The following is a 27,826-nucleotide window of genomic DNA, read 5'->3' as shown; positions in this document are numbered from 1 at the left end:
ATTGGAGACAGTTTTAGTTAGAAACCTATGATCACATACCTCAGAACCAGATCACTACGAGGCAAGCTGGTGAAAACGGACATTCACACAATGGAAGATACATACAACACTCTGGGTAATCCTTTGATAGTATTTACATGTGCAGTAAGTGCAAAGCTTGTGAGCACTCTACCAACTGTAAAGAAATTCCAATCCCAGGAACTGACAAACTAAGTCCACAACCCAGTTTATCATCTACAGCACTACCGTTATTTAGCACCTAGAATGTCCTTGCGGCCTCTGGTATGAGGGCCGTACAATCCACTCCGTACGTAAAAGAATTTGAGCATGCCAGCGTGATTCCTAATCATGACCAGCACTATCCGGTAGTAAGGCATTACGAGACATAACACTATGGTGATAGATAACTTCTCAAGTTCATGGGAATCGAGCATTTAAGACAGATCCCCGGGGAGTGGATTGTATATCCACACTGAGAAAACACGAATCTAAAGACATCATTGAGTAGCAGACCAATACCCCACATGGTCTCACCTCAGACAAGGAATTACATGTCCATCTAGATTAAAACCTGTATAGTTTCTGCCTGATTGGGCACTCTATTGTTACAGATTTCCAACCAGTACATAATGTTGTTTATCGCAAGTTATTTTTCTTGCAGGCCAGTCTGTCTTTGTTTACAGTCTTATAGTCTCATGACAGTATGCGATACCCCTCTTTTAGTTTTTATCTTTCAGTGAGGAGAGAAAGGTACACTCACCTGGTGTGCTGGGTTCGAGAGGATGTTCCAGCTGGGACACCCTAACCTTTTCTTCTGGAGCGACTGGACACCTGGGGTGATATAATTTGCACGTTTTCTACTCTTGTTTATATATGAGAATCTGGACTGGCCTGTGTGGCCTTTATAAACAAGTCTTTACTTGGACATTGTATTACCTACTTTGCTATGCATGCCATGAGCCCATGGGGAGCCTATACAAGTATACACAACATAACTTGCAACTTGTGAGATGTTTGCAGATATACTTATGCCCACTGGGGATGCATTGTTTTGTATTTTACTTTATGTCGTTCCTTTTCAGTCTGCCTTTTCTTTAACATCTGCACAGACGTATAGATATCTAGGAGATTTGACATACATATAGGGAGAGGACCTATTTTTGTTTTGCTATTTCACAAGGTGTTCTTTTGGCACAGTCTATTTTTGACTTAATTGTAATTTGTGATCTTCGCCAACAATACACCACTTTTAACTTCAGTTGAAACCCTGTGGCATCTCCTCACACTCTACATGGTCCTATGATGTGAGACAGAGCAAGATGCAACCATGCACCCAAAACTTGTGGGTATCCTGCTTTACACGGAGGCAGGGCAGCTCGAACGCCCTCCTTAGGTCAGACTGGATTTATTGAGGCACCACCTAGGTTGCCAATTATTCATTCAGATACACCAAACTTTGTGTACTCTATATGCTGTGACGACACACACAACCTTTGCACTCATTACACATTGTATTTAGCTTTTTGTAAACCACATTTCCTTTGAAGCGGTCATATCTTTTTTTTTTGTCCTCATTTTGCCCTTGGAAAGTCGCATAGAAGCTCTAGGAGAGAAGAAAAAATGAAATACACTGTCACAGATAAACTGGTAGTGCTCTCACAAACTAGGATAGCACTCAGTGTTATTCAAAAACTCTCCAGAGGATACACCACGAGATATTAATCCATATAGGGGCAATATTGCTGCTATTGAATACCCGTGATCGATCATGGAAACCATGCTCTGGGTATATCTATATCTAGGAGGGAGAGCAAACCAAGCAGCGTTAATCATCGGACGGCGGGGGGAAAAAAAAAAAAACCCAAACACACACCTAGGACCAATTCAAAAGGTGCCAAAAATCTAGTTTTTCAGGATTACCAGATCTTACTAGGTCCATTTTTGACGTTCGCAATACTGATGAAGGCCAATCCAGCAAGGTGGGAGGCAGTGGATCCTTCCATTTCCTAGAGATCTCTCTTCTTGCAAGTAGGATACAATAAAACAAGAGTTTTTTTAACAGGACCTTGAACTTCCAATGATGTTCCAAAAATTACGAGCAGTGCGTTAATTGAAATTTGATGCCCCACAGATGTTGTCAACAAAGTGCTGATAGCGTCCCAATAAGGGAACACCAATGGGCATTCATAGAACATATGTAGATCCGAGGCTGCTAACAATCCGCATTTAGGGCATGCCACAGTGGATTCAGTAGAAAATTTGGATAACCGCTGTGGGGAATAATAAGCCCTATGTAGCGTAAAGAAGTGATTCCTACACAACCACGACGGCTTCACTGTATCCCACAAGATTTTAAAGGAGGAATACCAGATGTTCTCAAGGTCTTTCCCGGGGAAAGAGGAACTCTACAATGTCTCAGGTAAGGCAAACTCCCCGTCAACCTCATCTAGTAACAAATTATACCAGAACGAAATCTCTTTAGGTACAGGAGGTTTGTCCATCATCAGGGTCACTATACTGCTCTCGCCACCTATTTGGAATCTACCCTTGATAAGAGCTCTGAGTACGGGCCCAACTTGCCATCTGTAAATATTTGAATTTAGAGAGACCCAACCCCACTCTAGCTAGTATATGGTCCCAAGATAGCAAAACTCCATCAAAAAAGAGATCTCCCCAAATTTCCAGACCAGCCTCTCTCAAAGGTGCTGCCAAACTATCAAGAAGCCATGCCGGGGAACCGGGACAGTCCCATAATGGTGACCTACCTGAAAAATAGCCCACCTTTATTGCACCTCTTAGTTTGACCCATGTTTTTATAAAACCCAACAGAATCTTCAACTTAACCTTTTTAAAAAACTTAGGATCCCCAAATTTAAACAAAAAACCCTGCTGGTCTACTCCCCCCTCCTCTCAATAATGCAGCAAACATGCTACCTATACCCACATTTATCGGCATCTTAAGCAGCATCCTGGCATGGGAAAGCTGGAAAGCCCAAGCATATAGTTGTGAATCAGGTGCTGCTAGTCCCCCCTTTTCTCTACGGCGCCTAATCTTTTTCCATGCTATCCGAGGTATATGCTCGTTCCAAATAAAAACTAATATAGCCTTGCAACTTTTAGTAGAAGGTTCAAAATACAACGGGATAGTGTTAAACAAAAAATAAATTTTGGGTAAAATAAACATTTTGACCAAATTAGCTCTACCCAAGATGGAAAGGGAGAGCGAAGACCACGACCTCATAAGCTTTCTACAATCTATCGTCACTATGTCTAGGTTCAGCGGTACGATTTTATCTATATCCGTAACGATGGTAAGTCCGAGATAACGCATGGAACGATTTGGCTGGGCCCCTGCCACTGGCTCAGCCTCATTCCATATCATCATCTCGGTTTTAGATGCATTAATCTGGTATCCTGACATCCCCCCATAGTCATTGGCCTGGGCAATGACCGCAGGTAGTGCTGTACTCAGGTCTGAAGAGAAAATGAGAATGTCATCCGCATACAGGGCTACCTTCCTCTCCCATCCCCTATAGATAAAAGGCTTGATATTAACATCATCCCTCAATCGTTGGGCAAAGGGCTCGATGTATAAATCAAATAGGAGAGGGGGGAGTGGGCAGCCCTGCCTGGTGCCCCGAGTGATATTAAAGGGATCTGACAATTCACCATTGACCAACAGGGAAGCTGTAGGATTCCGATACAGCAAACCGACCGCTCCACGGAAACCCTCACCAATGTTAAATTTCACCAAGACCCCCGACAGGAATGTCCAATTCACCCTGTCGAAGGCCTTGGTGGCATCCAACGTGATAGCAGCTAAAGGCAAGGAATCCGTAGTCGCCATGTCGATAGCACCCATCAGATCATAAGTCAGCTCAAAGAGCTGGCGGCCCTTCACAAAGCCTCGTTGGTCCTGATGTAAAATACAGGGTGCCACCTCCCCCAGTCTTTTGGCTAGGACAGATGTAATAAGCTTATAATCTGAATTTAGAATGGAAATTGGTCTGTATGACCCACAGCTATCAGCCTGTTTACCAGGCTTTAGTATCAAAGTAATAGAGGCATCGTTCCAAGATTCAGGAGGATACACCCCCTCCAAGAAAATCTGATTAAACAACTGGGTTAAGAAGGGAACTTTTGTTGGTAATAAAACCTGATAAACCTCAGAAGGGAGGCCATCAGGACCTGATGCCTTACCCTTCTTACTACCCAAGATAGCTCCAGTTACCTCTTCTTTTGTGATAGGTCTATCCAAGGCAACTTTCTGAACAGGAGAAAGAGAGGGAAGAGATACTCCATTCAGCCAGTCCTCTACTTGTCGTGCATCAATGCTCTTATCCTCGTGATATATGTTCTTAAAATAATCACGAAAGGCATTTCTGATATCCCTATCCGCTGAATGGACCGTACCTTCAACCGAAATTTGATCTATATTATTTCTAACACGATCCGTTTTTGCTTTCCAAGCCAAAAGCTTTCCTGCACTTTCTCCATATTCAAAATGGGCCATCTTACTGGCCTCCCATCTCTGAAGAACTCGTAAATTCAAGATGGAACCCAGTTCCCCCTTTAATGTAAGTAATTTATTTTGCCAGTCTTCCAATATTTCTGGTGGAGCGACAGGATGTAGCAGGATGTTCTCCTGCACCTTAGCCATATCGGCTTCCAACGAAGTGACCGTGTCTCTATAGATTTTCCTTTTATACAAGACCTTGTTAGTAATTAGGCCCCGCAAAAAGGCCTTAAATGCACCCCATACAGAACCTGAGGAAGCAGAGCCAGTATTGTTATCAAAAAAATACTGTGTTTCAGTTATTAAGAAAGAAATATCATCTGGAACATTAAGGAATGAGCGGTCGAATGACCATGTTCTGACTGTGGTTTCCGACAGCCCAACCAGTTCAAGGCATAGAGCAGCATGGTCAGAGAGATGAAAGGGGAGATAATAAACATTTTGCACCAGTTTAACTAGTTCCTGACTGACCAATGCTAAATCTATCCTCGACTGGTGTTGATATTTATAGTTACGAAATGAGACGCCCTGTCTTAGACCAGACTTAAGTCTCCATATGTCCACATATCCAAACTCCTTCATTTTATCAAGTAAAAAATACCTAGTTTTAGATGGAGATATAGGTCTGTTAGATGAAGATTTATCGAGAAGAGGGTCCAGGACCACATTAAAATCTCCAGCCAAGATGATCGGTTCTGGATAAAGAAGGAGATGGGAGAACACAGTACCTAGAACTGATGGGTCGTCCTGGTTAGGCCCGTAATAGCCTACTATGGTAACTCGGGCCCCAGCTATAATTACCGAAACAATAAGCCACCTCCCACTTGAATCAGCAAGTTTATCAACTAACCTTGCTTTTAATGATTTTTTAAAAATAATCACGACCCCTCTAGTATTAGAGTTTTGTGTGGTAGATACGCAGAAATCAACCCATCTATTTTTTTAACTAAAGAAAGAATCTTTTTCTGTAAGATGCGTCTCTTGTAATATAAGTACTTGAGCATCAAAATCTCGAAGATACTGCATAATCTTCCATTTTCTTGGACTAGAGCGCAGGCCATTAATGTTCCATGAAAGAACTCTAAGCTTATCCATAGAGGCAAATTCCACTCCCCAACCAAGTATTCGCCCCATAGCCACAAAAAGAAAAACCTCTACTGGCAATACTAACTTTCCCCTGCAAACCCATGATTCTCCATACCCATAAAAGGTAACAATGGGCAAAAAATGAGGACTTTTTAAAAGTTTTTACTTGCACCCCCCCCCCCCCTCGTGCCCCCCCAAACCTCCCCCCACCCCGTGGGAAACCCTTGCTTTATCTATCTGGATATACCAGTAGATGGCACTCTTACTGAGCTCCTGTCCTGTCCTAACCTATCCTTACTGTTACATTTACATCCACAAAGTGTGAGAGAAAGAAGGAGAAGAGTAGAAATAGGGAAGGCATTTGTATTATAAATCCTGCAGTGTACAAAAAAGAATTTTTTTTATTTTATGTTTTTATAACTTTTCCTATAACAATTAATGGACCCTTTAAATTACTCTGCCAATTACTATATTCTGAAAACATACTCATAACTTTATCTAAGCCTTTTGTTCCTCCCCTCTTCCTCTCGCCCCCCCCTTTTTTTTTTTTTTACAGAAACAATGCTCTGCTCTTAACTTGAACCCCCCCTGTCTTTATTCTTCTCTGCTCTTCCCCAGAGAGATTAGGAGTTCATCAGCTGCCTGCACTGATCGAATGTTGTGCATAGTATTATTATGCATGACCTTCAGGGCGGCTGGGAATACTAGCTGAGCCACCGCACTAAGACTCCTGAATGCCTCCAACCTCCTCCCAAACTCCCACTGTTTATCCAGCATGGCCCTTGAGAGGTCTGATCTAACCTGAAAATTGAATCCCTTCCCACTCAATGACTTCTGCTTTAGGGCCAAACTCAGGATAGATTCCTTCAGAGTGTAAGTGTGGAAGTTCACCAGTATTTTTCTTGTTTTTTCCCTTTGAGGGTTCCTCCTAAAGGGGTCTCTGTGGATACGCTGAATGTCAAGAGATAGATCCTCAACCGACTCATCCAATCTCAGGGATTCTTTTAGCAATTTGGTGATATATTGCTTAATATCTGACCCCTCGCTACCTTCCGGAATATTGAGAATACGGAGGTTATTGCGGCGTGCATTATTCTCCAAAGACTCCATCCTCTCAGCCAACATCAGATCCTCCCTTTTAAGCTTATCAATATCCAATTTGGCGTCATCCAAATGCAAAGACATGACTGTCATATTATCCTCCAATCTTTCCGTTCTTGTAGCGAGGCTGACTAGTTTGCTATCTAAGGACTCGCAGAAATTCCGAATTTCAGATTGGATAGTTGTCGAGGCCTCAAAGCCTTTTTTGATGTCTGCTGATAAGGATGAAAACATCGACTGGAGGTATGAGGCTAGAGATGGATCGACCCCGCCAGCCGAGTATGTATCTGAGGCTGAGGCTGTGCCCCCTCGACCATCCTCCTGTGGTAAATCAATACTATGTGATGACCCTGATAAAGAAGACCCAGGATTAAACATCGTTGGTAAAGGCTTCATAGCCAAATGCTTTGGGGACGACAAGAGGGTCAAAGGCTCTATGGAGCATGGGAGATCTATTTGGTTTTGTAACAAGGTAGCCGACGGGATGACACTCGGTGATTCCATCGAATTTAACCCATCATTTGTATTTTGGAGCAAGATACTGGACGAGAGGGCAGACAGTTGTCCCGAAGGACTGAGGCTCATAGCAGGGGAGTGGGACTTTGGGCGGGAAGGACTGAAAGACTACCGATATTATCCACAGCCTCAGCATCCTCCTCATCCTCGCCCCTGACCTTTAATCCACAATCGGCCATCTTTATGTCATCAATCAAGCCCCCCTCTATATTTGTATCCGTCCTCTCAACCAGGAACAGCGAGGCGTTTGTTTTAGCCGGAACAGGCCCTGGAGGAATAATCAGGTCTGAACCTGTGGTTAATACAGAAGACTCAAGATAGTTCTGTGACGCCATTGTGGAAGAAGTACTTTCAAGTAGTTACTGATCAGAAAGGCACAAGACTTGTGGAATAGCCTTAAGGTAGGACCGCAAAGACGGCGTTATCCTAGACTCTATACTCTTAACTGTATTCTTAACTGCCTTGATATTTTTGGCGGTCTTAGGATTTTTTGCTGCTTTACTAGTAAAAGTGTGTTTCGCCTTAACCTCACCCGAAAGATATGAGAAGACTCTTGTCTTTAAGAGGGTCCCTTGAGAGGTCTGAGAGGTCTGATTTAAATTCGATGGCCCATCTGAACTCAATTGTATCAGACCCCCCTCAATCGGTTCAACGGTCACTCCAACAATTTTAGCCTTTCTATTTAAAGCACCTTTCCCCCCTACTCCGACACCCCGCTTCAGATTTACAGGAGAAATATTAGCTTTAGCGATGTCTTGCGGGGGAAGCGGCAAACCGGAAACAGGGCTAATGTCAGGGACCTCCAAACAAACAGGCACAAATCCCACTGATTCCTCTGGGCCCCTCGACCTGCCAAAACCCCCTTGCAAGGACTCTGCTGCCTCAGAAATCTCCCCCGAGTCTTTGCACACCTCCATAGATCTCTTGTGGCTTTAGCCCTCTCTTTCTCCTCCTCCGCACCCCCCCTACCCCTCCTACCAAACTCAGAGGCGATATCTGTGTGGAATTCCTCCCTGCGAAGGCCCTGGAGAAGGCTACGGGCCTTCCTTCCTCGACGGAGCTCTAGTGCAGCCAGACCCCACAGTTGCAAGCCGAGAACGGCCTGCTTCGGGACTCGAGAGTCAAACAGCAGCCCTGGCCTTTTCCCCGCAGTGGCCGACCCGAGACTGGAGGCAGGAGCAAACGCAGCGGCAGCAACTCCGCGGGAATCAGCCCGCGGACTGACAGCTCCGGCGACGATGATGGCGATGGCTCCTGGGCCAAGAAGGCACTCTTTGTCTCCACACATCGGACACCAAGGTATTATCGAAAAGCCTTATCGTCTACAGACCCGCAATGCAGAATACGCGTCCTCGCATTAGTCTTGCTGTGAGCCAACTCTCACCCGCACGGACAGGAACTCAGACTAGAGTGCCGCGACAGCTCACCTAGCTGCCGCCATGTTTCCCCCTTGAGTTACATCGAAAAAGACCGAAGCGGTCATATCTTAATGTGGAATATACAACAGGCATAGAAGCTGAAACGTAACAAAATATGCAAAATGAATGGTAGTGCTGTTTTGTTTGATTATTTTTAACCGTGCTCCCTTACTAAATGCTTTATTAGTTTCGATATTTTTTATTTATGTTCCATTTGCAGCATGCTATGTAATTTTGATGTAAGTGATCACCAGACGTGAAAACCGTCCAAGATGTAACTTCCAGTAGCCACTCACTGCAAGTACATTCTCTGTGTTCACAATTTTTGTATTTATGGTTTTAAGTTTTACAGCCACCCTGTGTGTAAACAAGGCTAAATAGCCGAAACCCATAGCAGGGGCTGGTGTTCTTGGATTAATTACTCCTTTCACCATTTATTTGAGTGCATGTGCGTTCCTTAGCAGAGAAAGTTTGGTTGCATGCTGGGGGGCAGTACCAGACACCCCCGCAGTGGCTGCACAGCTTAATGTGGCTTGCTGTATTACAAGGGATAGATATGCATGTATGTGTGTCCTTTCAAACAGACTGCTTTTTGATTAAATAAACAGCCTCACTGGTTATCTCAGTATCTCCCTATATTTTTATGGTCTTTGGTAGAATACACAACGTTGGAATTCTAGGAAACTCAGTCTTAAGAAAGAGGTATTCCGCATGTTCCAAAATTCCCTCATCCCTCCAACTCATCGACATGCCATTTTATTTCAGGAGAGCTGACCTGTTTCAGCTTTGTGCGAAAACTAAAACGTTTGAAAATTCCTGAACTAAATGGTGTATTCAATCAAGACATGTCGAATACTGAAACGGGACGGGAGGTATGGACACTGGGTGATGCAGAGGAACTCTGTGACATGTATGAACTGAATGTGTAAATTGGACTCTTTGGTACGTTTGATCTTATGGATTACAAAGATGATTGTGAAAGAATATACACCCACTAGCCCTGTATTTCTTCTCGTATGCAAGTGCTGTTGGTTATGTTCCTCAAATGAGATTGCACTACATAGACAGTGTATCTTTACAAAACCAACATAATTCTATTTTCTTAAATTTGACATATCATTAGAGTCTACACATACATTTTAACAATTCTTTCTATGTACTGTGACACAAACATATCACAATGATAAATATATTTTTGAAATTTCTATAAAAACAAAAATACAACCATGCAAAGATACCCGCCACGTGACAGTCCACTCACTTTTGCAGGCATCTAGAATTGTAAACTCCCATACACAACATTCATACCAAATCCCAGCATACTACACATACACAAGACAAACAAAAACAGAAAAACAGTTTGGATTTTTGTCTGTTGAGATGTTGTGGGCTGGGATGACTTTTCCAAAAACGGTCTAACAAATAGGATTGTAACACTGCACACTTCTTGAATAAATTAGGCTTTGGAACACACACTCCCAGTAAATGTGGATTTAAACAGAAATCACGTTCAGTCCCCACTATGCCATCAGATAATACAGATGTTTTCATAAACTGATAATTAAAAATCTTACACAGTTAAGGAGGTGGCAATTCAGGAATCACAAAAAGAATTTATGATGATCACTATATCGGGCACTTATGAATTTTAGCAAGGACCCTGACAGTTATTAAACATTCAGATAAGGGTGGTAATGTGGTGATCTGGGTCAGACAAGATTATATTAAAGAGGCAATGTTACAGCAAGGAGATGAATGCCATGAAAAGGTAAAGAAGTAAAAGCTTTGTGACTGAACACAATGACATGCTCATGAATTGGCGGGATGGGGGAGAATTTGGAACATGCAGGAAAGCTCTTAAGACCGAGTTTCCAAGAATTCCAACTTTGTATCTGATATGAAGATACATAAAAATATAGAGAAACCACCAGGGAGGGCAGCTTTCATCTATAAACAGTCTGTTTGAAAGGTCTTCTACAACTATAGACCAGTTACTACTGTTCCCTCTAGTAGACACTTTACCCAGCTATCTGAGGCACACCACAGACAATTAAAAAAACACATTGCATATATTGAACCTGACACTCCATTAGTCTACAGAGATGTGAATAGCTTATATACCAGCATTGTCCATAAACTGGGTACAGGTGCATGTAAAGAATTTTTGAAAACTAGACTGTTAACCTCTTCCATGCGTTGGACAGCCCTTGCCGGACGATGTCACGGTAGGCGTGTGCGGACGGCTGGGGGCTGTCCGATTTGAGCACGCATGGAATTTGCCCACACAGCGGGTAAATGTGCGCCGCATTGAAGTGGTTTAGTTTATATGAACACACAGACATGATATGGATAATCGAAATGTGTGTAACGGAAAATGTGTTTATTTGGTAATCAGATGAACATACAACTACGTAAGCCAGTGAAGGCCTCATGCTTCTCTACGAGCTGCCCAAACCTTTTCATGGGCTGATGGGAGAAGTGTGTCCAGCAATGAAAAACACTCCAACTACTTCAGCAAAGTATCTTGGTGCCTTTGGTACATAGATTATTTGTTCATACTATGCACCAGAGGATTTTCTAGCAGAACTGAATGATGATCGTTTTAACATCAAATTGAGCATGGAATACAGTGAGAACATTTATGAGTTTCCTTGACCTTAGAGTGGAGATAAGGAAAATACTACAAACTTTACTATACAGGAAGTCAGCAGCAGGAAACAGTGTATTGCATGCAAACAGCTGTACCCTACACACACTAAATGGAACCACCTTTATGGTAAATTGGTAAGAATCAAGAGGAATTACTGTACTCCTGAAGTATATGAAGCAACTAAAAATAATTCATAGTAAGAGTGGAAGAAGGAGGATACCCACTTAGAGTACTTTAAAATTGCAGAAAATAGAGCCAGATAATCAATTAGGGAGGATCTTACTCGCAAGTCAAAAGGCACAGCTGGGGGGAAAAAAAATAGTAGATTTGAGCCAGACAAAGAAAAGTCATCAGATTTGTCACTACATTCTCTGACCAGTATAGAATGATAAAAAAATAAGACGTTTTGAAACATTGGGACATTTCACTGAATGACCACACTAGCCAACCATTTTTGGGACCTAGCTTACATATCGAAAGGCAACAATATTGAGAGACCTACTTGTAAGAAGCCATCTAGAAGAGTCTTTAGGTCAAGGGGGAAATACAATATGTGGTTTCTTCCTATATAGAATCTGCAAGGCCTGTAAATATAGAACAAAAGTGACCGACTTCGTGGAACCAGATAGGAAAGAAAAATACAAGAAGAGATGTCATCTTACTTGTAAATCGGACTATGTGGTCTATGTATTCAAGTGTCATGGTCCTAAACTGTATATGGGCAGCATGATTTTCCAAGTTAGGGAATGCATTTTGGAGCCCTTAAGAGCCATCACGAAGTCTGGCAACAAGTATCCCATTGCAAAACATTTTGGGCAAATACAGGTTTTTGAATTAATCAGATTTTTCTGAATTAAAGTGTAATGGAAATGAAGTTAAGGGTGGAGTATTTACGCTGTGACTTGATAGATTATCTTCACGGTCTATGATGCGACAGTCTTCACTTTCAATGTTTTGTGTTTAAATGGTTTGTCTGACTAAGATGGCATCTACTGTGATGAACACTCCGACTGGGAGTCAAAATGTGTTGTTTTCCACTGCACGGATGCATAAATAAAGAATTTCACATTTGGAGGATCACTATAAATTAGTGCATTCTTGCTGAAAGTCATCGCTTAAAGTGAGACATGGCTGTGAGAGGTGAAGACTCAACAATGGTAGTAAATGGCATGTTATAAGCATAGTACTCAATGCGGCTCTGCATACATGGTTAAAGCCATGCTATATTCTCATATATATTAGCTATGTGGAAAATCCCATTGCTCCCTGTGCATTATGGATTTCATCATAATTCACAGCCCTATAACCTGCCTGCAGATCATTAGCATTGTGAATGCTACGAGTATTAGAAGGCATTTACAAACACATTATGCTGTAACGTTATCTAAATTATTTGGCAAAAAGTTAAAATTACGCAAAACATTCTCTCGCATATTGTTTTCATCCATTACAGCTGGAAACAGTTTTGTGAAAGCTGCAAATGAAGTGCAAATTAAGTGACAAATTAAGTGAAAAATGCAGTAGTTCTATTATGCAGTAAACCGCAACAAAATCACTATTGTCCTGGCTGTCACCAATTTCTATTGTTTTACTATTAATTTACTTATGGAAAGGCAGCAAGCCCAAAACGTTTTAACTTCAATCAACGGCCAATGCTACGTGTAATGAAAGGAAAACAACTTTTCCAAGTTAGGAACCACAAAATCAAAATGTAATATCAAAAATATATAACAGGTAACATACGTAATATGGACCTATATTGTTATCAAGAGGTTCTGCAAGCCACTCTATTGTGGTTTACGATGTCACCAAAACCCATAGATAGCAATACTGGACAACATTATGCTGTTACCCATTCTGTTGTCTCTCTCTATAGGATTGTTACACACACACACACAATTATACACACACAGACACACACAAACACGTATACATACATCTATACAAACACATACATACATCTATACACACATATATACATAAATCTATACACACACAAAGCGCTCTGATACCCGATTCGGCTCAAGTCTGCGCTATATAAAACTAAATAATATACATACATCTATACACAAATATACATACATCTATACACAAATATACATATACATATATACCCAAATATGCATACATCTATAAACACAAAAACGCTTAGTCTATGGAAACTAGGTCCTTGTATATATAACCACCTGGCGGTCGCCAGTAGATAGATAGGACATAGTTTCAATAGACAAAGCGTTTTTTGTTTTGCTAATAAAGTTGGCGCCGTTTGACTAATCGTCACAAACTTTTCAAAACTAGTGTGCCAGTCAATTCAGCTGCTGTCTGGAAAGTTTCGAGGGGATTCCTCAAGCCGGGGCTGAGAAAAAGAGGGCGCAAAAAGCATTTTCCCCATGCAATTTCCCATACAGATTTTGGCCATAACTATAGTCCGAGCCGCTAAACAGAATTACACCAAATTTGGCAGAAAACTAGATCTTGGTCCAGAAAGATCTTTTTGTAATTTGGTGTAAATCCATTCAGTAGTTGCTCAGTTATTAAAGAAAAAAAAAGATTTCAAGATATCTTTGGGCGTGAATCTGCTGCAGATCCGACAGATCTCAAAATGAGATCTGAGTGGCTGCCAGCACTTGAACCAGGATTCCGAGTACCAAGAAAAAAAGATTAAAAAAATAAGACAAAGGGCCAGGATATGAATACCTTAACCCCCTAGGACTGGGACGGGGTCCCCCATGGCCCCCGCCGGGGCCAAAAACGTTTTTTCTTTTACATTTTTGCCGCAAAATCATGAGGGATCCGCAAATCCGTGACAAAAATGCAAAACAAAAAAAAAAAAACACAAACACAGTCTCCCACACCTTTTTTATTTGGCCCCCCAGGTGGGCCAGGTGCCGGGAGTAATTTATGTTAAAATAATTGGCGAGGGAGGTGGCACAAGTTTCCCCTCCCCAGGTCGCTTTCAGCCCCGGAGACAACCACCCCCGGGGCACGGACAATATATACAAAGGAAGGAGGGGCCACATGGCCCCCGTTCCATTTTAATTCCCGGGGACTCCATCCAACAGGGCCCAGCCATGCATTAAATGGTGAGGGGGGCCTTCACGGAGCCATTAATGGCCCTGGGCACCTCATCCCCAGGGCCAGTTCCAGCTATGTCCCACGGTGCCCATCCCTGGGACATAGCGGTTACACTTTCCATGGTGGTGCAGGCGGGGAAACCTCTGTTTGCTCTTGCTTGGCTGTAGCATTTTCAAAGCTCCTGCCATGCGAGAGAAAAACACTAAGTCTGCTCCCAGCGGGTGGGAGCACGAAAAAAGCTGCCAGCTGGGAGTGGACTTTTCATCTGTTTCCCTGCCTGCTGTGAAGCAGGTAGGGAAACAGAAAAAAATTGCCCCCACCTGCAGGGAGCAGCATTTTTACCTGCTCCCTGTGAGCGGGAGCAATGCCGGCTCCTACTCTAGGGGCTTGAGCTGGCTGGGGCCGCGGGGCCATGGGGCACCCCCAACAAATATGCAGAGGGTGCGTTTGGTGGTCTCCATGGTACCCTCAATTTATTTGCTGGGCCATCGGGGAAAGGGTCCCCGGGGCCAAAATCGACCCAGGGAGGAGGGCTGCCTGCCCCCTCCCCCATATTTTAAGCAGTGGGCCCTGAGGAATGGGAACCCCAGGGCCAAATACCCTTCTTCCATAAACAAATGTGGCAGGCCCTGGGGTCCCCGGCCAGAAATTGGCCCGGGGAGGGGGTTTTGTGCCCCTCCTCCCAGGTTGGCTACCTTTGGGGGTTGGGACACAGCGCCTACAGTCAACCCCCTCATGCACAGCGTGTGACTGGCCGCAGGGCCTGACCACAGGCCTGGCTCTGCAGCCAACCCCCACTCGTACACGACGTGGGGTTGACCGCATGCATAGGTTTGGCTGCATTTGGGGGGCTGGCCGCAGGCCGCGCATGGAGGCAGTTGGATGAACGAATGGCAATTTAATATTGCTTTTACGTTATAAAAACAGAAATTCACTGAAAAAAGCCAAAGGTTACAGGGACTTTATAGTCGGCAAACAGAATTAAAAAAACCTTAGAAATTCACTATAACATGCGCCTTCACCATGCACTGCTAATTACCCCACATATTGCATCACTTATGACATCACTGATAATATCACTGCAACATTTGCTGTAAAAATAACTGCTGAATTTCTATGATTTTGTGTGTGTAAAATCTGAACCAAATCTGATTTTTTGTATATTTCTACGGTGTGGCTGTGTGATTGGCTGCATGGATCTGTGAGTGGGTGTGTGACTGACTGTATAGGGTGTACATGAGTATGAGTGGGTGTGCCCGGGGTTCTTTGGGTCTCTTAGTGGGTATGTGAGTGGCTTTAGGAGTGTGTAAGTGGGTGTGTGAGTGGTTCTCTAAGTGGGTGTGCGAGTTGTGTTCTGGGTCTCTGAGTGGGTGGGAGTGTCGGAGTTGGAATATTTTTTATTTTTTAATTAGGTTGTGGATCTGCGCATTTGTTGCAAAGTCCCTCTGCGGGCCGCGCCGAGCGCCACGGTTGATCCGCGGATCCTTGCACGCCACGGCAAACATTTTTGGCAATTTCTTGCCCATGTGGGGGGGGGGGGGGGGGTGTCCATCAGTCCCAGGGGTTTCAGGATACCTCTATCCTGACCTCTTCTATCCAATTCACACTTTATTTTTCCCCCTCAGGAACTGTGTCCCAATTGACAAAATGGAGGCCGCAACATTTCTCCCAGGTTGCGGCCAGCCAATCACGACACTGCTCTTGGCACGTGCTTCCGCTGTGGTGGATCCGCATCTCTAGATGTAAATAAAACTTTTTTCTTTAATAATTCCAAACCTACTGAATAGATTTACACTAAGTTACAAAAAGCACTCTTTCTGGACCAAGACCTATGTTTGTGCCAAATTTGGTGCAATTCCATTTAGCGGTTCGGGCTGTAGTTGGGTCTAAAATCCCCATGAGAAATTGCATGGGTGAAATGCATTTTGGGACCCTCCCCCCTTTTACTCGGGACCCGCTTGACAAATCACCCTGAAACTTTCCAGACAGCAGCTGAAGTGACTGGCACATTAGTTTTGAGCATTTCATGAAGATTTGTCACACAGCGCCAAAGTTACCAGCAAAAGAAAAAATGCTTTTCCTATGGAAACATGGTCCGAACTATACCTACTGGTGACTGCCAGTAAGCGATTTTTTTTATATATATGTATATACACACATATACACACACACACTTTACATGTGTGGCAGCTTTTATAGCACAACATGCAGTGGTATAAAAACCCATATTTCCTATAGACCCATGAAATATGGAAAATACGACTGCCGAACTTCAACCACTTCAAGGCCACTAGAATTCTGCATCATCGGAGAACCAATTATTTGGAAGGATTATTTAGGTTATCGACAAGAAAAAACAAACAATTCAGAATTTTATGGGAAATACTTAAGCCATATTTTGATCCATTTGAGCTAAAAGCTATTTTTGTTAGAATCTGCAAATTATGCAGCAATGTATGTGGTAAATGTGGTGAATCCATAACATTGCAGTGAACGCCTCAGCAACTGAACCACATCATTCCACTGGCTCTGACCATTGTCCATTTTTCACCAAAAATATATTCCTAAAAGGTAAACAAAACCTAAACATTTTATTTCTAATCGGTTTCCCTATTAGCTGCACCTTGAAGGGAACTGCTTTAAAAATCTCATTTGGAAAACAGAACGTTTTTTTGACATCTTAAAGGGTATGGTTTCTATTGTTGTACATTCTTAGCTACGCAGGCATTGTACTCAAACAGCCAAACACTGTAGTGCTTATTTTCCTCTTACCTTTTCCAATAAAAAGGTTATTTAAAAAACAAACATCTTTTCTAGCTACGTATATCACAATAAACATGTAATACAAACAAATATGTACACTGGCTAATGTTTGTTATGGTCCTAATTACAATTTCAGAGTTCTGGTGACATTTGCAAAGCACTTGGACTTCCGCTTTGTAGCTTATGACACCAAAACCTATTGGAAGTAATAGTGGACCATGTTAAATGGTTACATGTTATGTGCCCTCTATAATGTATAACACACACATATAGAAAGCACCAACATAAGTACATAATGATCATAGCTTACATTGATAGATACATTTTAGATAAGTGTAGAATATTTTATTGAATCAGTAAATACGATGTGTTTTAGATTATACCAGTGTAATTGTTGCTCCTGTATATCGATAGCCCCTCTTTGCAGAGACCAAATGGGTTTTATGAGAAATCTCTGCTGGCACAAGGTTATTCCCAGAGACATAATACACCTTTGAAATTGTGTGTGGACATTCTTGAAAAACAATTTCATTAAAGGACAGATAAAGCTACAGTTATGCCAAATATTTTCCACATAAGTTATTTTTGTGAAGAAAGCGAGCTAAATAATCAACACTTACATATCAATCATCAGACTTTGACAGTTTACGTCTAACATGTCTTGGGGGCTCCCATGTGTCACTGTCTGTTTCTTCAACATCTTCCTCTTCATCGGCATCATCGATCAAATCCTCTTCATCCTCTTCATGGTCTTCATTTTCCTCAAACAGCTCCATACCAGACTCTTCTCTTCTTACTCTTTCTGAAAACCACTCTCTGACCTGCTCATAACCCATATGAGATTTGGCAACAAGTTCATCAAGATCCTGCTCATTAAGAAATTTGTGCTTTAAGTAATAATCTTTAAGTATTGCTTTTCCAGTCTTAAATTTTATTGCCAAGGATGCTCTATCCCAGCGCGTCCTTCTAGTGCCTTTCGGCCTTCCTCGAGGTCTTCCTCTTCCTCGACCTCTGGGTCTTCCTCTTCCCCTTCTCCTGATATAGGTTTGGCCATTTTGAATATTTGTACCACCACACTGATAGTAATAGTACCATTTTAAGTTTCCATTTTTCCAGGAATATCTTGCATCGCCAAACCAACTCACAATATCACTCCTCGGAATGCCAGATTCTTGTGCTATCTGGTCATATTCTTCACTGGTTGGCCACTGTGAACGAACAAATGCAGCTTTAAGCATGTGCAACTGTTCAGGGGATTTTTTAGCAACTTTGGTCATAGAACCCTCAGACTTAATTGATAAGGATACACTGTCAGATGTTTTCTCTTCAGTATCTTCTTTCATGCCATCGTCATTTTCATTTATCTCCATTTCATCCTCCTCTTTAATTTCGTTACCTTTCCTCTTTTCTGAAAACCAAGCATCAATTTCTCGTCTCGTAAGTTTGGTTAATGCCCTTAATTTGTTCATTTCTTCATCCACAGGAATAGGATTTTTAACAAAACTGTCTTCAAGAGCCTGCAACTGTTCAGCAGACTTTTCCTTAAATTTTTGTAGGGTAAAATCTGGAAAAGGATTCCAAGACTGCCTTCGCTGTGGCGTAACCATTGTAGGGGAGTCAGTCATCTCATCACTAGAATCAATAAGAATAGCACTGTTGGAGTCATTAATGAAATGGATGCCATGGTTACTTTTTGAATTCCTTTGGTTATACCTAGTGTCACTGAACCATTTTTTGATCTCTCCTTTTGTTAGACCTGTAACGTTTATGAGCCTATCAATCTCTAAATCAGAGGCAAACTGATTTTTCAGGTAACTGAGTTTCAGTGCATTTAATTGCTCTTTTGTTTTCTTTGAGCGCATTCCAAAAGGATCAATATTTAGTTGTGAATTATCAGGCTTCGACCGTGGAGGGGACTTCACAGGCGACATTTTTTTGGCTTCTATACGAGGCTGTGCAGAAGGAACATTGTTTTGTTGCAACTGGGTTTGATTTTGAACCCCAGACACTGTCAGAGCTATAGGCGCAGTTACTGGGAGAGTGCTTGTGCCTGCGACCTGGGTGAGGACCAATCCTGGCTGACCAACTATTTGGCATGTCTGAAGAATGGAAGGCAGCCCATTGGCTGCAGAAGAGATGTGTGCAGGGAAAACAGTAATGGTTTGGGGAATAGTGTGCACGGTGCCATTAAACTGCTTTCTTCTTGCATCCTCCACTTCTTCAGGAGTCCAGCTTACACCGTGTTTTAGGCGCTGAGCAGAAAACCATATTTTAGTTTGTTCCTCAGTACATTTAGCCTGAGCAGCAAGCAATGATATTTCAGAAGCTGTAGGGTATGGAAACTTGTTATAAGTGTTTAGCAAGAGCGCATTGCTATCTAAAGCGAGATTATATGATGGAATGCTGTTTAGTGGAATTAATACCTTTGAAACCAAGTTACAGTTCTGCTGTGCTTGCACAGTAGTTAGCATATGTGCTAATCCTGGTGGGAAAACAGTTGCTGGTGTAACTATAGAGGCAGATGTATCATGTGCACTTGTAACAACTGACTTGTAAGTGAGTACAGACCCTGAAACTACAGGGGTTGGTTCCACTACTGAATCCACACAATCTTCTTTTAGGACGCTGTCAGATTCCTTTTCTTCGGAAATATCTTCTACATTGTGAGAGACCGTAATTCGTTTATTCTCAACTTTATTTTTCATCATTTTCATTATAGGGGTTTTGCTAATTGAAATTCCTGAAAAGGCAGCATCGCCGGATACGTCTTCAGAAACCACAGTATCAGATTTTTCAGAATTTTCTTCTTGGACAAAATTACCATCAAAAGTCTGTTTGCTGACAGTCTGCTCAAAGACAGTATCGTTATTACGTTTAACCATCTCAAGTTTAAAACTCTCCTCATCAGGATGTGACTTGATATTGTGCTCACTGAGGGCATCATATCTTTTGGTCGTAAAGTTACCTTCCACACAAGCATAGGAAGAATTTAGTACTGTTGTGGGATGCTCAGAGTCAACATGCAAAGTAAAAAGATTCAGTTCAGAAGTCTGAAAAGAGCAATATTTACATTCATAGCCACCTTCAACTTTATCTTTCAAATTGTCTGCAGTAGTATTGTCTGGAGCATCTTCTTCACTTGACATGCTCTCATATGTAATGGCCGCTGCTGGCGTAAGCAAAGGTGGCACCTCATCTAACTCACGGGGTCCTTCCAGATCTGGGTGTTGCTCACTGGCAAGGACCATGCAAGGTGTAGTAGATTTTCTTTTACTTGCCATTCTGTGATGACAACAGTTTATAGCCAGGAGAATAAAAGTGTAATTAACATGAGTGAAGTTGATTTTTCAATTAAATAGCCATTTATTTTAGTGCTTCCAGTGTATTTTAGTTTTTTTATTTATACATAACGGTATTTCAAAGGGTGGTTTGTTGAAGGTGAAATATGATGCATTGCAATCCGGGTGAAATGCTATTGAGAAAGCAGGAAAGAGCCTAGCACCTGCAGAAATAAAGAAACAACATCAATGAGATATAAAATTAATGGTTTTTAAGTCCTCAGAGGTAGTCTACACAATTTCAGAAATCTACCAATAGAAAAAAACGTGTTTTAAGTTGTAAATTTTTGAAAAAGTAATGACATACTAAACTCAAAAAGTCCGAGTAAACATGAGCAGGATACAATTTTTGAATGCTATTGTTTTTGCTTTTAAGTATTCAAATGTTACTGCAGATTTAACATTTTGAAACAACTACACTTTTATGTATGTACATAAATAAAATGGCCAGATTCTTACACATTTAGTACAAAGTAGGAAATCCGCAATTCATAAACTTATACTGAAAATTTGCACAGCTGTCTCGATTCCAACAGATTCATAAAAAAAGCTGCAGGAATAAGATGAAGATATACACAAATTGTATATTTCCAAGTGCACTACCCCTTTGATAAACTCATTCCTATTTGTCTGCCCCCAGGGCAAGCAAGTCATCAGAGTATGTTCTGCAGCTTGAGCATTTGCAAAGAAAAAAAGATTACTTACTTGTAATCCCAATTCTGCAACATAGGAATGTCCACTTAAGTCAGAAACATTTGAATGATCTCCTGCTATCTGTGTAGACATAGAGCACTGTACCATAGATATGCTGTTCATGCAAAACAAAACACAATGGGAGAAATCCATTTGTCCACAGGATAAAAGACAGCACCCTCAAGTAGTCTATTAAGAGTGTTTTGAAATTTTTTTTTGCCTCGTCCTGAAACATTTTAAAACTACATTGTAATGTAAAAGGATTTGTAAAGCAGGGACTAATCACCTGTGAGGGTCTCTAGGCGCTAGGTTTGTGCAGAAGGTCAGGGTCAGCAGTCGAAGAGCCAGGTTTTCAGTTTCTTGCAGAATGTTGTGAGCATGGTGGATGTTCCGATGTCTTGGGGGAGGGCATTCTAACATCTTAGGTGCAAAGGCATGTAAAAACCTGAAAACATGTAGAAAAGTGTAACAGGATAGACTTCTACCCAAAATGCTTTGTACTGGCAGTTTGCCTCACCCACTCAGTTCTTTTGATGGAAATAGCAGGAAAATCTAACTGTTCCATGGCCAACTCCAAAGATTTTGATAGATGGGTCGGTCATTAATAACTTCAATTAAAATTCCTAGGATGCAGAACTAGGCCTACAAGTAAGCAACATTTTCTTCTGCATCATAGGATATTCATGGATTGCCATAAACGTTTAAAAAGAGTAGCAAGCATTAATAACTCTCCATCGGCTGTTGGGCAGAAGGAAAGAATGAAATACTGTAATAAATTATTCCTCCATAAATATATAAAGGAGTCAGCATAGGAAACACCAAACTATATATATATATATATATATATATTCAGCATAAGGTTACAAACAGCTTCAACAGTAACCACACTGCACTCCAAGGGGTTTTTTTCATTCGGCTTTTCTTTATTGATGAGTTCACATATAAAACTATAAATGCATGAATAGATGGATATGCACAAATATTTTTTTATAATAAAAAAGTTCTCTTCAGCTAAACATCTTATGATCAAGTTTACATAAGGTGAACATTATTTTAAAATCCTCTTTTTACTTAGAGATTTTTTGGGGGGTAGTTTCCTTAACCTACTCAAGATTCTGCTTGAATATTGATATCTTGGCAATAGTGTCTAGTAAAGGTATGTGTGGATTTTCAAGTAGTTGATCTACAAATGCCTGCTACAGGAACCTTTCGCAGGCAATCAGTGGAAGCTGCCTTACCCTTGGTCCCCCTGGAAGGGGTATATTTGCTAGTTGAAAACAGTCACTGATGCGTATTATGATCACCTAGCAACAGACCGTTTAGAGGAGAATGTTCCTAGCCTAATAAAACCATACGCAACAAATAGCTGAGTATATTTAAGTGTCTCCTTTTGATGTCTAAGGAGTTCGAAGGGCTACTTAGCTGGAGTGAAAGGGTTTGAGCAAAAAAAAAAGTTAGCAAAGTGAAAGTCTGGTAAATATGAAAATCTGACACTACCATAGGTAGAAAAGAGGGCTTTGCCTTCAAAACTACTCTATTAGAGTGGAAAATAGTATAAGGTTCTATTAACAGAAGTGCTTGTATTTTACCACCCCTTCTGGTTAAGGTGTAATAGCGAGTTAAAAAACTGCTTTCCAAGAAAGATGTTGAAATCTAGCTTTATGAATTGGTTCAAAAAGGGTGCCCATTAATTTTCTTAACACAAAATTAAGTTCCTGTGGAGGAGAAGGCCCTTAAATTGGCGGCAATACTTTTTTGGGCTTTACAGAAAATCTTCAACTACTGATGCTTTGAAAACAAATAGGTACAAAAAAAGATTTTCTTTAGGCAGTGATGGCTTCTAGATGAATTGTTATCGAAGAGAATTGTAGTTCTGATTGGATCAATGCAGTAAATACTGAAGCATAACTTCTTGGCACGTAAAAGGATACTGAACATTGTCTTAGTACCATATGCAAAACCCCTTCCATTTCATTAAATAACATCGCTTCTTTTAAAATGTGCATACAGGCAGGAGTTAATCCTAAATACCTGTACTGTACGGCTTCAGGAGAAATGCTGCCAAATGTAACAATGTCCGGTTCGGATGTAGAATTTGGCTCGGAGGTCTCGATAACAGATTGGATTGGAGTGGTGTGGTAGACATTGACAGGAGATCAGTGAACCACCACGCTCTTGGCACTTCTGGCACTCTCAGAATCACATTTTCTGACAATATGGGTAGTGTCTGAATTACTGGTGGTATCAGGGGAGGGGAACAAAAGCATACAGAAATTCTTGAGACCAAGTCATCAAAACAGCATTGCATTTTGACCAGTCTTCCGGATTACATTTCTCAGCATTTTTAGTTTCCAGCCATAGCGAAGAGGTCTATAGATGGAGTACACCATTCTTCACAAATGCTGCAAATTAATTGACATTGTTTGCCTAGGAGAAGTATGAAAGAGGCAGGCGGTGCTTTCGTTTTCAGAGCTACAAACAGCATCACCTAGCACCCACAGAACACTACCACTATCTACAACTGAAGCATGCGCTGAACAGGCATCTTAAAGACGGGGATCAGATCACAGAATATAGCCCACTAGAGGATAAGTTACTGTTAGATCCAATTCCTGAGAAGGCGCTTTCCTGTACATACAAGAAGCTAATTAACTCCTCGGACCTCGGACTTACTTATAAAAATGAGGGAGGCATGGGAATCAGAGGTGGGCTTGTCAGAAGATGACGATTGGGCGGAGGAGGTGCAAAGCCCTAGAAAGGTGGCGATTCTAGCACTATTTAGACTGGTCCAGCTAAAGATATTGCATAGGTCATAATACACTAGCATACTTCTGTTCAAGCTGGAATGCATATTAACAGAGGAGTGTTAGAGGGGGGGTGCCCAGAGGGGAACATTTTTTCACATTTTGTGGGACTGTCCGATAATACAAATATATTGGAAGAAGGTGGCTCAGATTATGTCGGAGGTGATGGAACAGGAAGTCCCCCATGATGCTAGGTGGCTTGTGTTATGTGTCTCCGGGGAACAGAATTGGCCCAAATATCACAGAACTTGGCTACAGGTGGCCACAATGGTGGCCAAGAGGAATATCGCAGGGGCATGGGGAGCAATTCAACTGCCAAAAGTGTCACAATGGAAGAGAGATATGGACTGGGGCTGTGCGGCGGAAAAGAATCCACAAGAGCAGGGGGTGCCCCAAGAAGTGGGAGAAAGTTTGGCAGTGGTGGGAAGATCATAGAGGCTGGGGGGGGGGGGCAGTCAGTAGTTAGGAGGGATGGGGTTGGTGGGTAGTGTAGGAGGAATCCGTTTGTGTTACGATTACTCCAGTATGTCTCTGTGCTGCAGACTGTGAACTCGATGAGAAAATGCATCTTAATTTCTACATGTGTAAAGTATATGGATGCCGATACTTGTTTAATAAAAAGAAGTTTTAAAAAAAATGCTGCAGATAACTTCTTTGTCCAACACCAACTTGTGACTTTCTTCATAGTGTTAGCTTAGAAAATCTGCTTGTCAGTTTATTACACCTGGTGTATGTACTGCTGTGATTGTCAACTTTGTTGCTAACACCCAATGCCAGATTGTCTGCACTTCCAATGATAATGTTCTAGATTGGATGCCTCCCTGCTTGTTAATATAAAACATGCTGGTGATATTGTCAGTTTGAATTCCGATTGTGGTTTGGGTTTCAGGGATGAAATAAACATCTTGAGAGCTAAATGAATTGCTCACATTTCTACAGATTTATGCGCTAAGATTTTTTCCTTTTTCGATCATGGACCACAAATGTTAAGATCTAGATGAGCTCTTCATCATGAGATGGGCATCTTTGGCAATAGTTTTTAGTGTTCTCGCTTCTTGGAAAGGAATGCCTTGTAGTAGATTGTCACTGACATGCCACCAATGTAGTGCTTGTATTCGTCCATTGGTCTTTTAGGCATTGTTGTAGTGGTCTCATATGAAAACTTGCATTTAGGACATACAATATGCCATATATCCCAGAAACCATGTTATCTCTCTTGCTGTCGGACTGGCTGCGTCTAATACGAGTATTTATTGTCTTCTATATTGAGAATACGCTCTCCTCCAAAGGCTACACTTTTGCTTTATTGTTTCCAGATAAGCCCCTAAACAGGTCAGTCTTGGAAAAGTAAGCAATTGAGATTTCTGATCATCTGAAGGCCTATATTTCTTAACTTTTAGTTGTGCGCCTGGTTAAAAGAAAATGAAGCCAAGCCAAGAGACCTTCTGATTGCTACACAATGACAGTAAGAAGTAGATCATCTGAGTCGACTACTGCTGCACTAATAACTTGGTTTGAAACAAGTGAACTTCCGCCTTATAGTTCTAACAAATCCAACGGATGATGCTTCCAAAATCATCTACACAGGTCTTCATACACTTTATGATGTCCATCTGTTAACGACCCAAGAGAGCAGTGTTGCTGGCATTTTTATGGTCGACTGTAGCTCTACCACAAATATTTTTGCCTGCCAAATCACTTTTCTTGCTATCGTTGTTTTAGGAGGAACAGATGGTTCTGGGGCTGAAGCAGGTCTCCATCTGACAGAAGCGATTTGAAATCAGCTTTTAAAAAAATCTAGATCCTGTTGTGGGGCTTTGTATTTCTTTAAAAACCTTGGAGTGGCAGATTTTATTGTCGAAGGCATCACATTTTTCTTGGTCTATGTCTAAAAGACCAGGAACCAGAGGTTTTAGAGCTGCTCGAGGTTGCAGAGTCTTGAGGATGACAGACTGTTTTGAAAGTTTCCAGTGGGATATGTAGTTTAGATGCACCTCTTTCTAGGTCATCATGGAATGTATTCATGTCATCCACTGAGGGAGCTGGAGATGCTGGCATGTATGAGTGGGTATAATCTATATCAAAGTACAGAGATCTTGATATTGATGGACTTCTATGAACTCATTTCTCAGGTGATCGTCTAGGGCTTAGTAGACATGGTGGAAACATAGAAGTTGTCCTTGACACCATTATGAGAGGAGATAATTATAAAGAGTGAAGTCTTTCGAGAAGAGGATCTTCAAGCTGAATAATTGGTTTTATAGGCCTGATTGGTAAAGGATGACAATCCAGTGTTATTGGAGGCCGCCTCCTCCTAGCATTGTGGCTGGTGTTTCAGATGGTGGTCTCATTACTGAAGTTGCCGATAGGCTTGACACTGGAGTCCAAACAGTTGAGGGGGTCAAAGAAAGTAAAGAAATGCCACTGACTGGAAGTGTGATGGGGTGGCTACAGCCGAATGATGGAAACCTGGAGGGCGCGACCTGTGCAGGTGAGTGTAGGGGCAATCCCCTAGGGCTTTTAGGGGGTTTACACACGCTAACTGGTGCTCGCTCTGCATTGTATGGAAATGGCCAGTAAATCGAGAGGAGTGCCCCGGTGGACCAAATAGCATATAAATAGTTTATAGTATGGCGGCCATATTGGAGGTGAGGAGACCGTCGCTGCGCACCTCTGCGATTCAGCTGCGATGCGCATCTAATGCCTGCTGCAGTGCCGGGGGGACAACCAGGAAGGTTGTCCCACATGGGGCACGTTAACTACAGCCTGGCTTGCTCCCCCCTATGTATGCGTGGAGGACATCTGGTCATCACCAGCTTGAGGATCCCTCCAGGCCCAAGATCATCGCCCAAGAGTGCAACAGCAGCCTGAAGGTCGGGCTGAAAGCAAGAACCCCCGCAATGGTGAGTAGATCATGCTGTGTAAGGAATATGCTACCTACCAGTATGCATCTGTTCTTGGCATGTAGAGCTGCAGATCTACACACTTTTGCATAGATCGCCATCTGGTGTTGGGCCCGGATGTTTGCAGTTTGTTTTTCCCCTTGGAAAGTCTTTGGAAGTCACGAGGTCGGTGACTCCTCCTTTGGATCGTATTGCGCATGGGCTTCGGCTCCATACTCAGATTGTTTTTCGCCAGCAGGGAAAGATGGAGCGTAGTAATAACAGTGAAGAAACCCATGTGTGTATCTAAATAAGATAAACTGGAACAGATACAGGTAGCCGGGGAGGCGGGTGGGCATGTGTAGATGTGCATCTCTACATGCCGAGAACAGATGCATACTGGTAAGTAGCATATTCCGTTCGAGGCATATGAGCTGCAGATTACACACTTTTGCATAGACTATATAGCAGTTCCCAACCTTAGCGGCGACGACCGGTATCTGTTGCAGTGGTTTGAAATAGTGTTTTAAGTACAGCCTGGCCCACACGAGCTTGTTGCTTAGTTTGCACATCTACACAATAGTGTTTGGTGAAAGTGTGCAGTGTTGACCATGTAGCTGCTTTGCAGATATCATCTAATGGGATGTTCCCTAGAAATGCCATGGAAGCCCCTATCTTTCGTGTAGAATGGGCTTTAGGGGGAAAAGGACAGCGTTCGTTTTGCTTTGCGGTAGCAAATCTGGATGCATTTTACAATCCACCTAGCTATCCCTGATTTTGAGATGGAGTTGCCCTTGTGTGGTGGAGAGAAAGAAACAAACAGTTGTTTGGTCTTTCGGAAAGGTTGTGTTCTCTCGATGTAGTAGAGTAAGGCTCGTTTGACATCTAGCGTGTGCAGAGCCCTTTCTGCAACGGTCTGAGGTTGCGAGAAAAATACTGGTAGATCTACAGATTGATTTAGGTGAAAAGGGGAAATGACTTTAG

At 42.1% G+C, this 27,826-nt stretch overlaps 1 protein-coding gene across 27 annotated transcripts in view; it reads right to left on the bottom strand.

Moving 5' to 3' along the window:
- The window catches only part of ZHX1 (zinc fingers and homeoboxes 1), a 233,813-nt gene that overhangs the window by 116,659 nt on the left and 89,328 nt on the right, over positions 1-27,826 (bottom strand). For 17 of the 27 annotated variants that reach the window (XM_085605004.1, XM_085605006.1, XM_085605012.1 and 14 more), the window contains exon 4: positions 17,746-20,627. In XM_085605004.1, coding sequence (XP_085461130.1) covers positions 17,749-20,406 — 2,658 coding nt within the window. In that variant the 5' untranslated portion in view covers positions 20,407-20,627 and the 3' untranslated portion in view covers positions 17,746-17,748. Of the gene's footprint in view, positions 1-17,455; positions 20,628-21,442; positions 21,602-27,826 lie in introns of those variants that run through there. The other 10 variants (XM_085605020.1, XM_085605003.1, XM_085605018.1 and 7 more) reach the window with 3 other exon arrangements.

This window comes from Triturus cristatus, chromosome 5_1, assembly GCF_964204655.1.
Source record: "Triturus cristatus chromosome 5_1, aTriCri1.1, whole genome shotgun sequence".
NCBI lineage: Eukaryota > Metazoa > Chordata > Amphibia > Caudata > Salamandridae > Triturus > Triturus cristatus.
The sequence above is the reverse complement of the archived record's forward strand: the minus strand, read 5'-3'. Positions and strand labels throughout refer to the sequence as shown.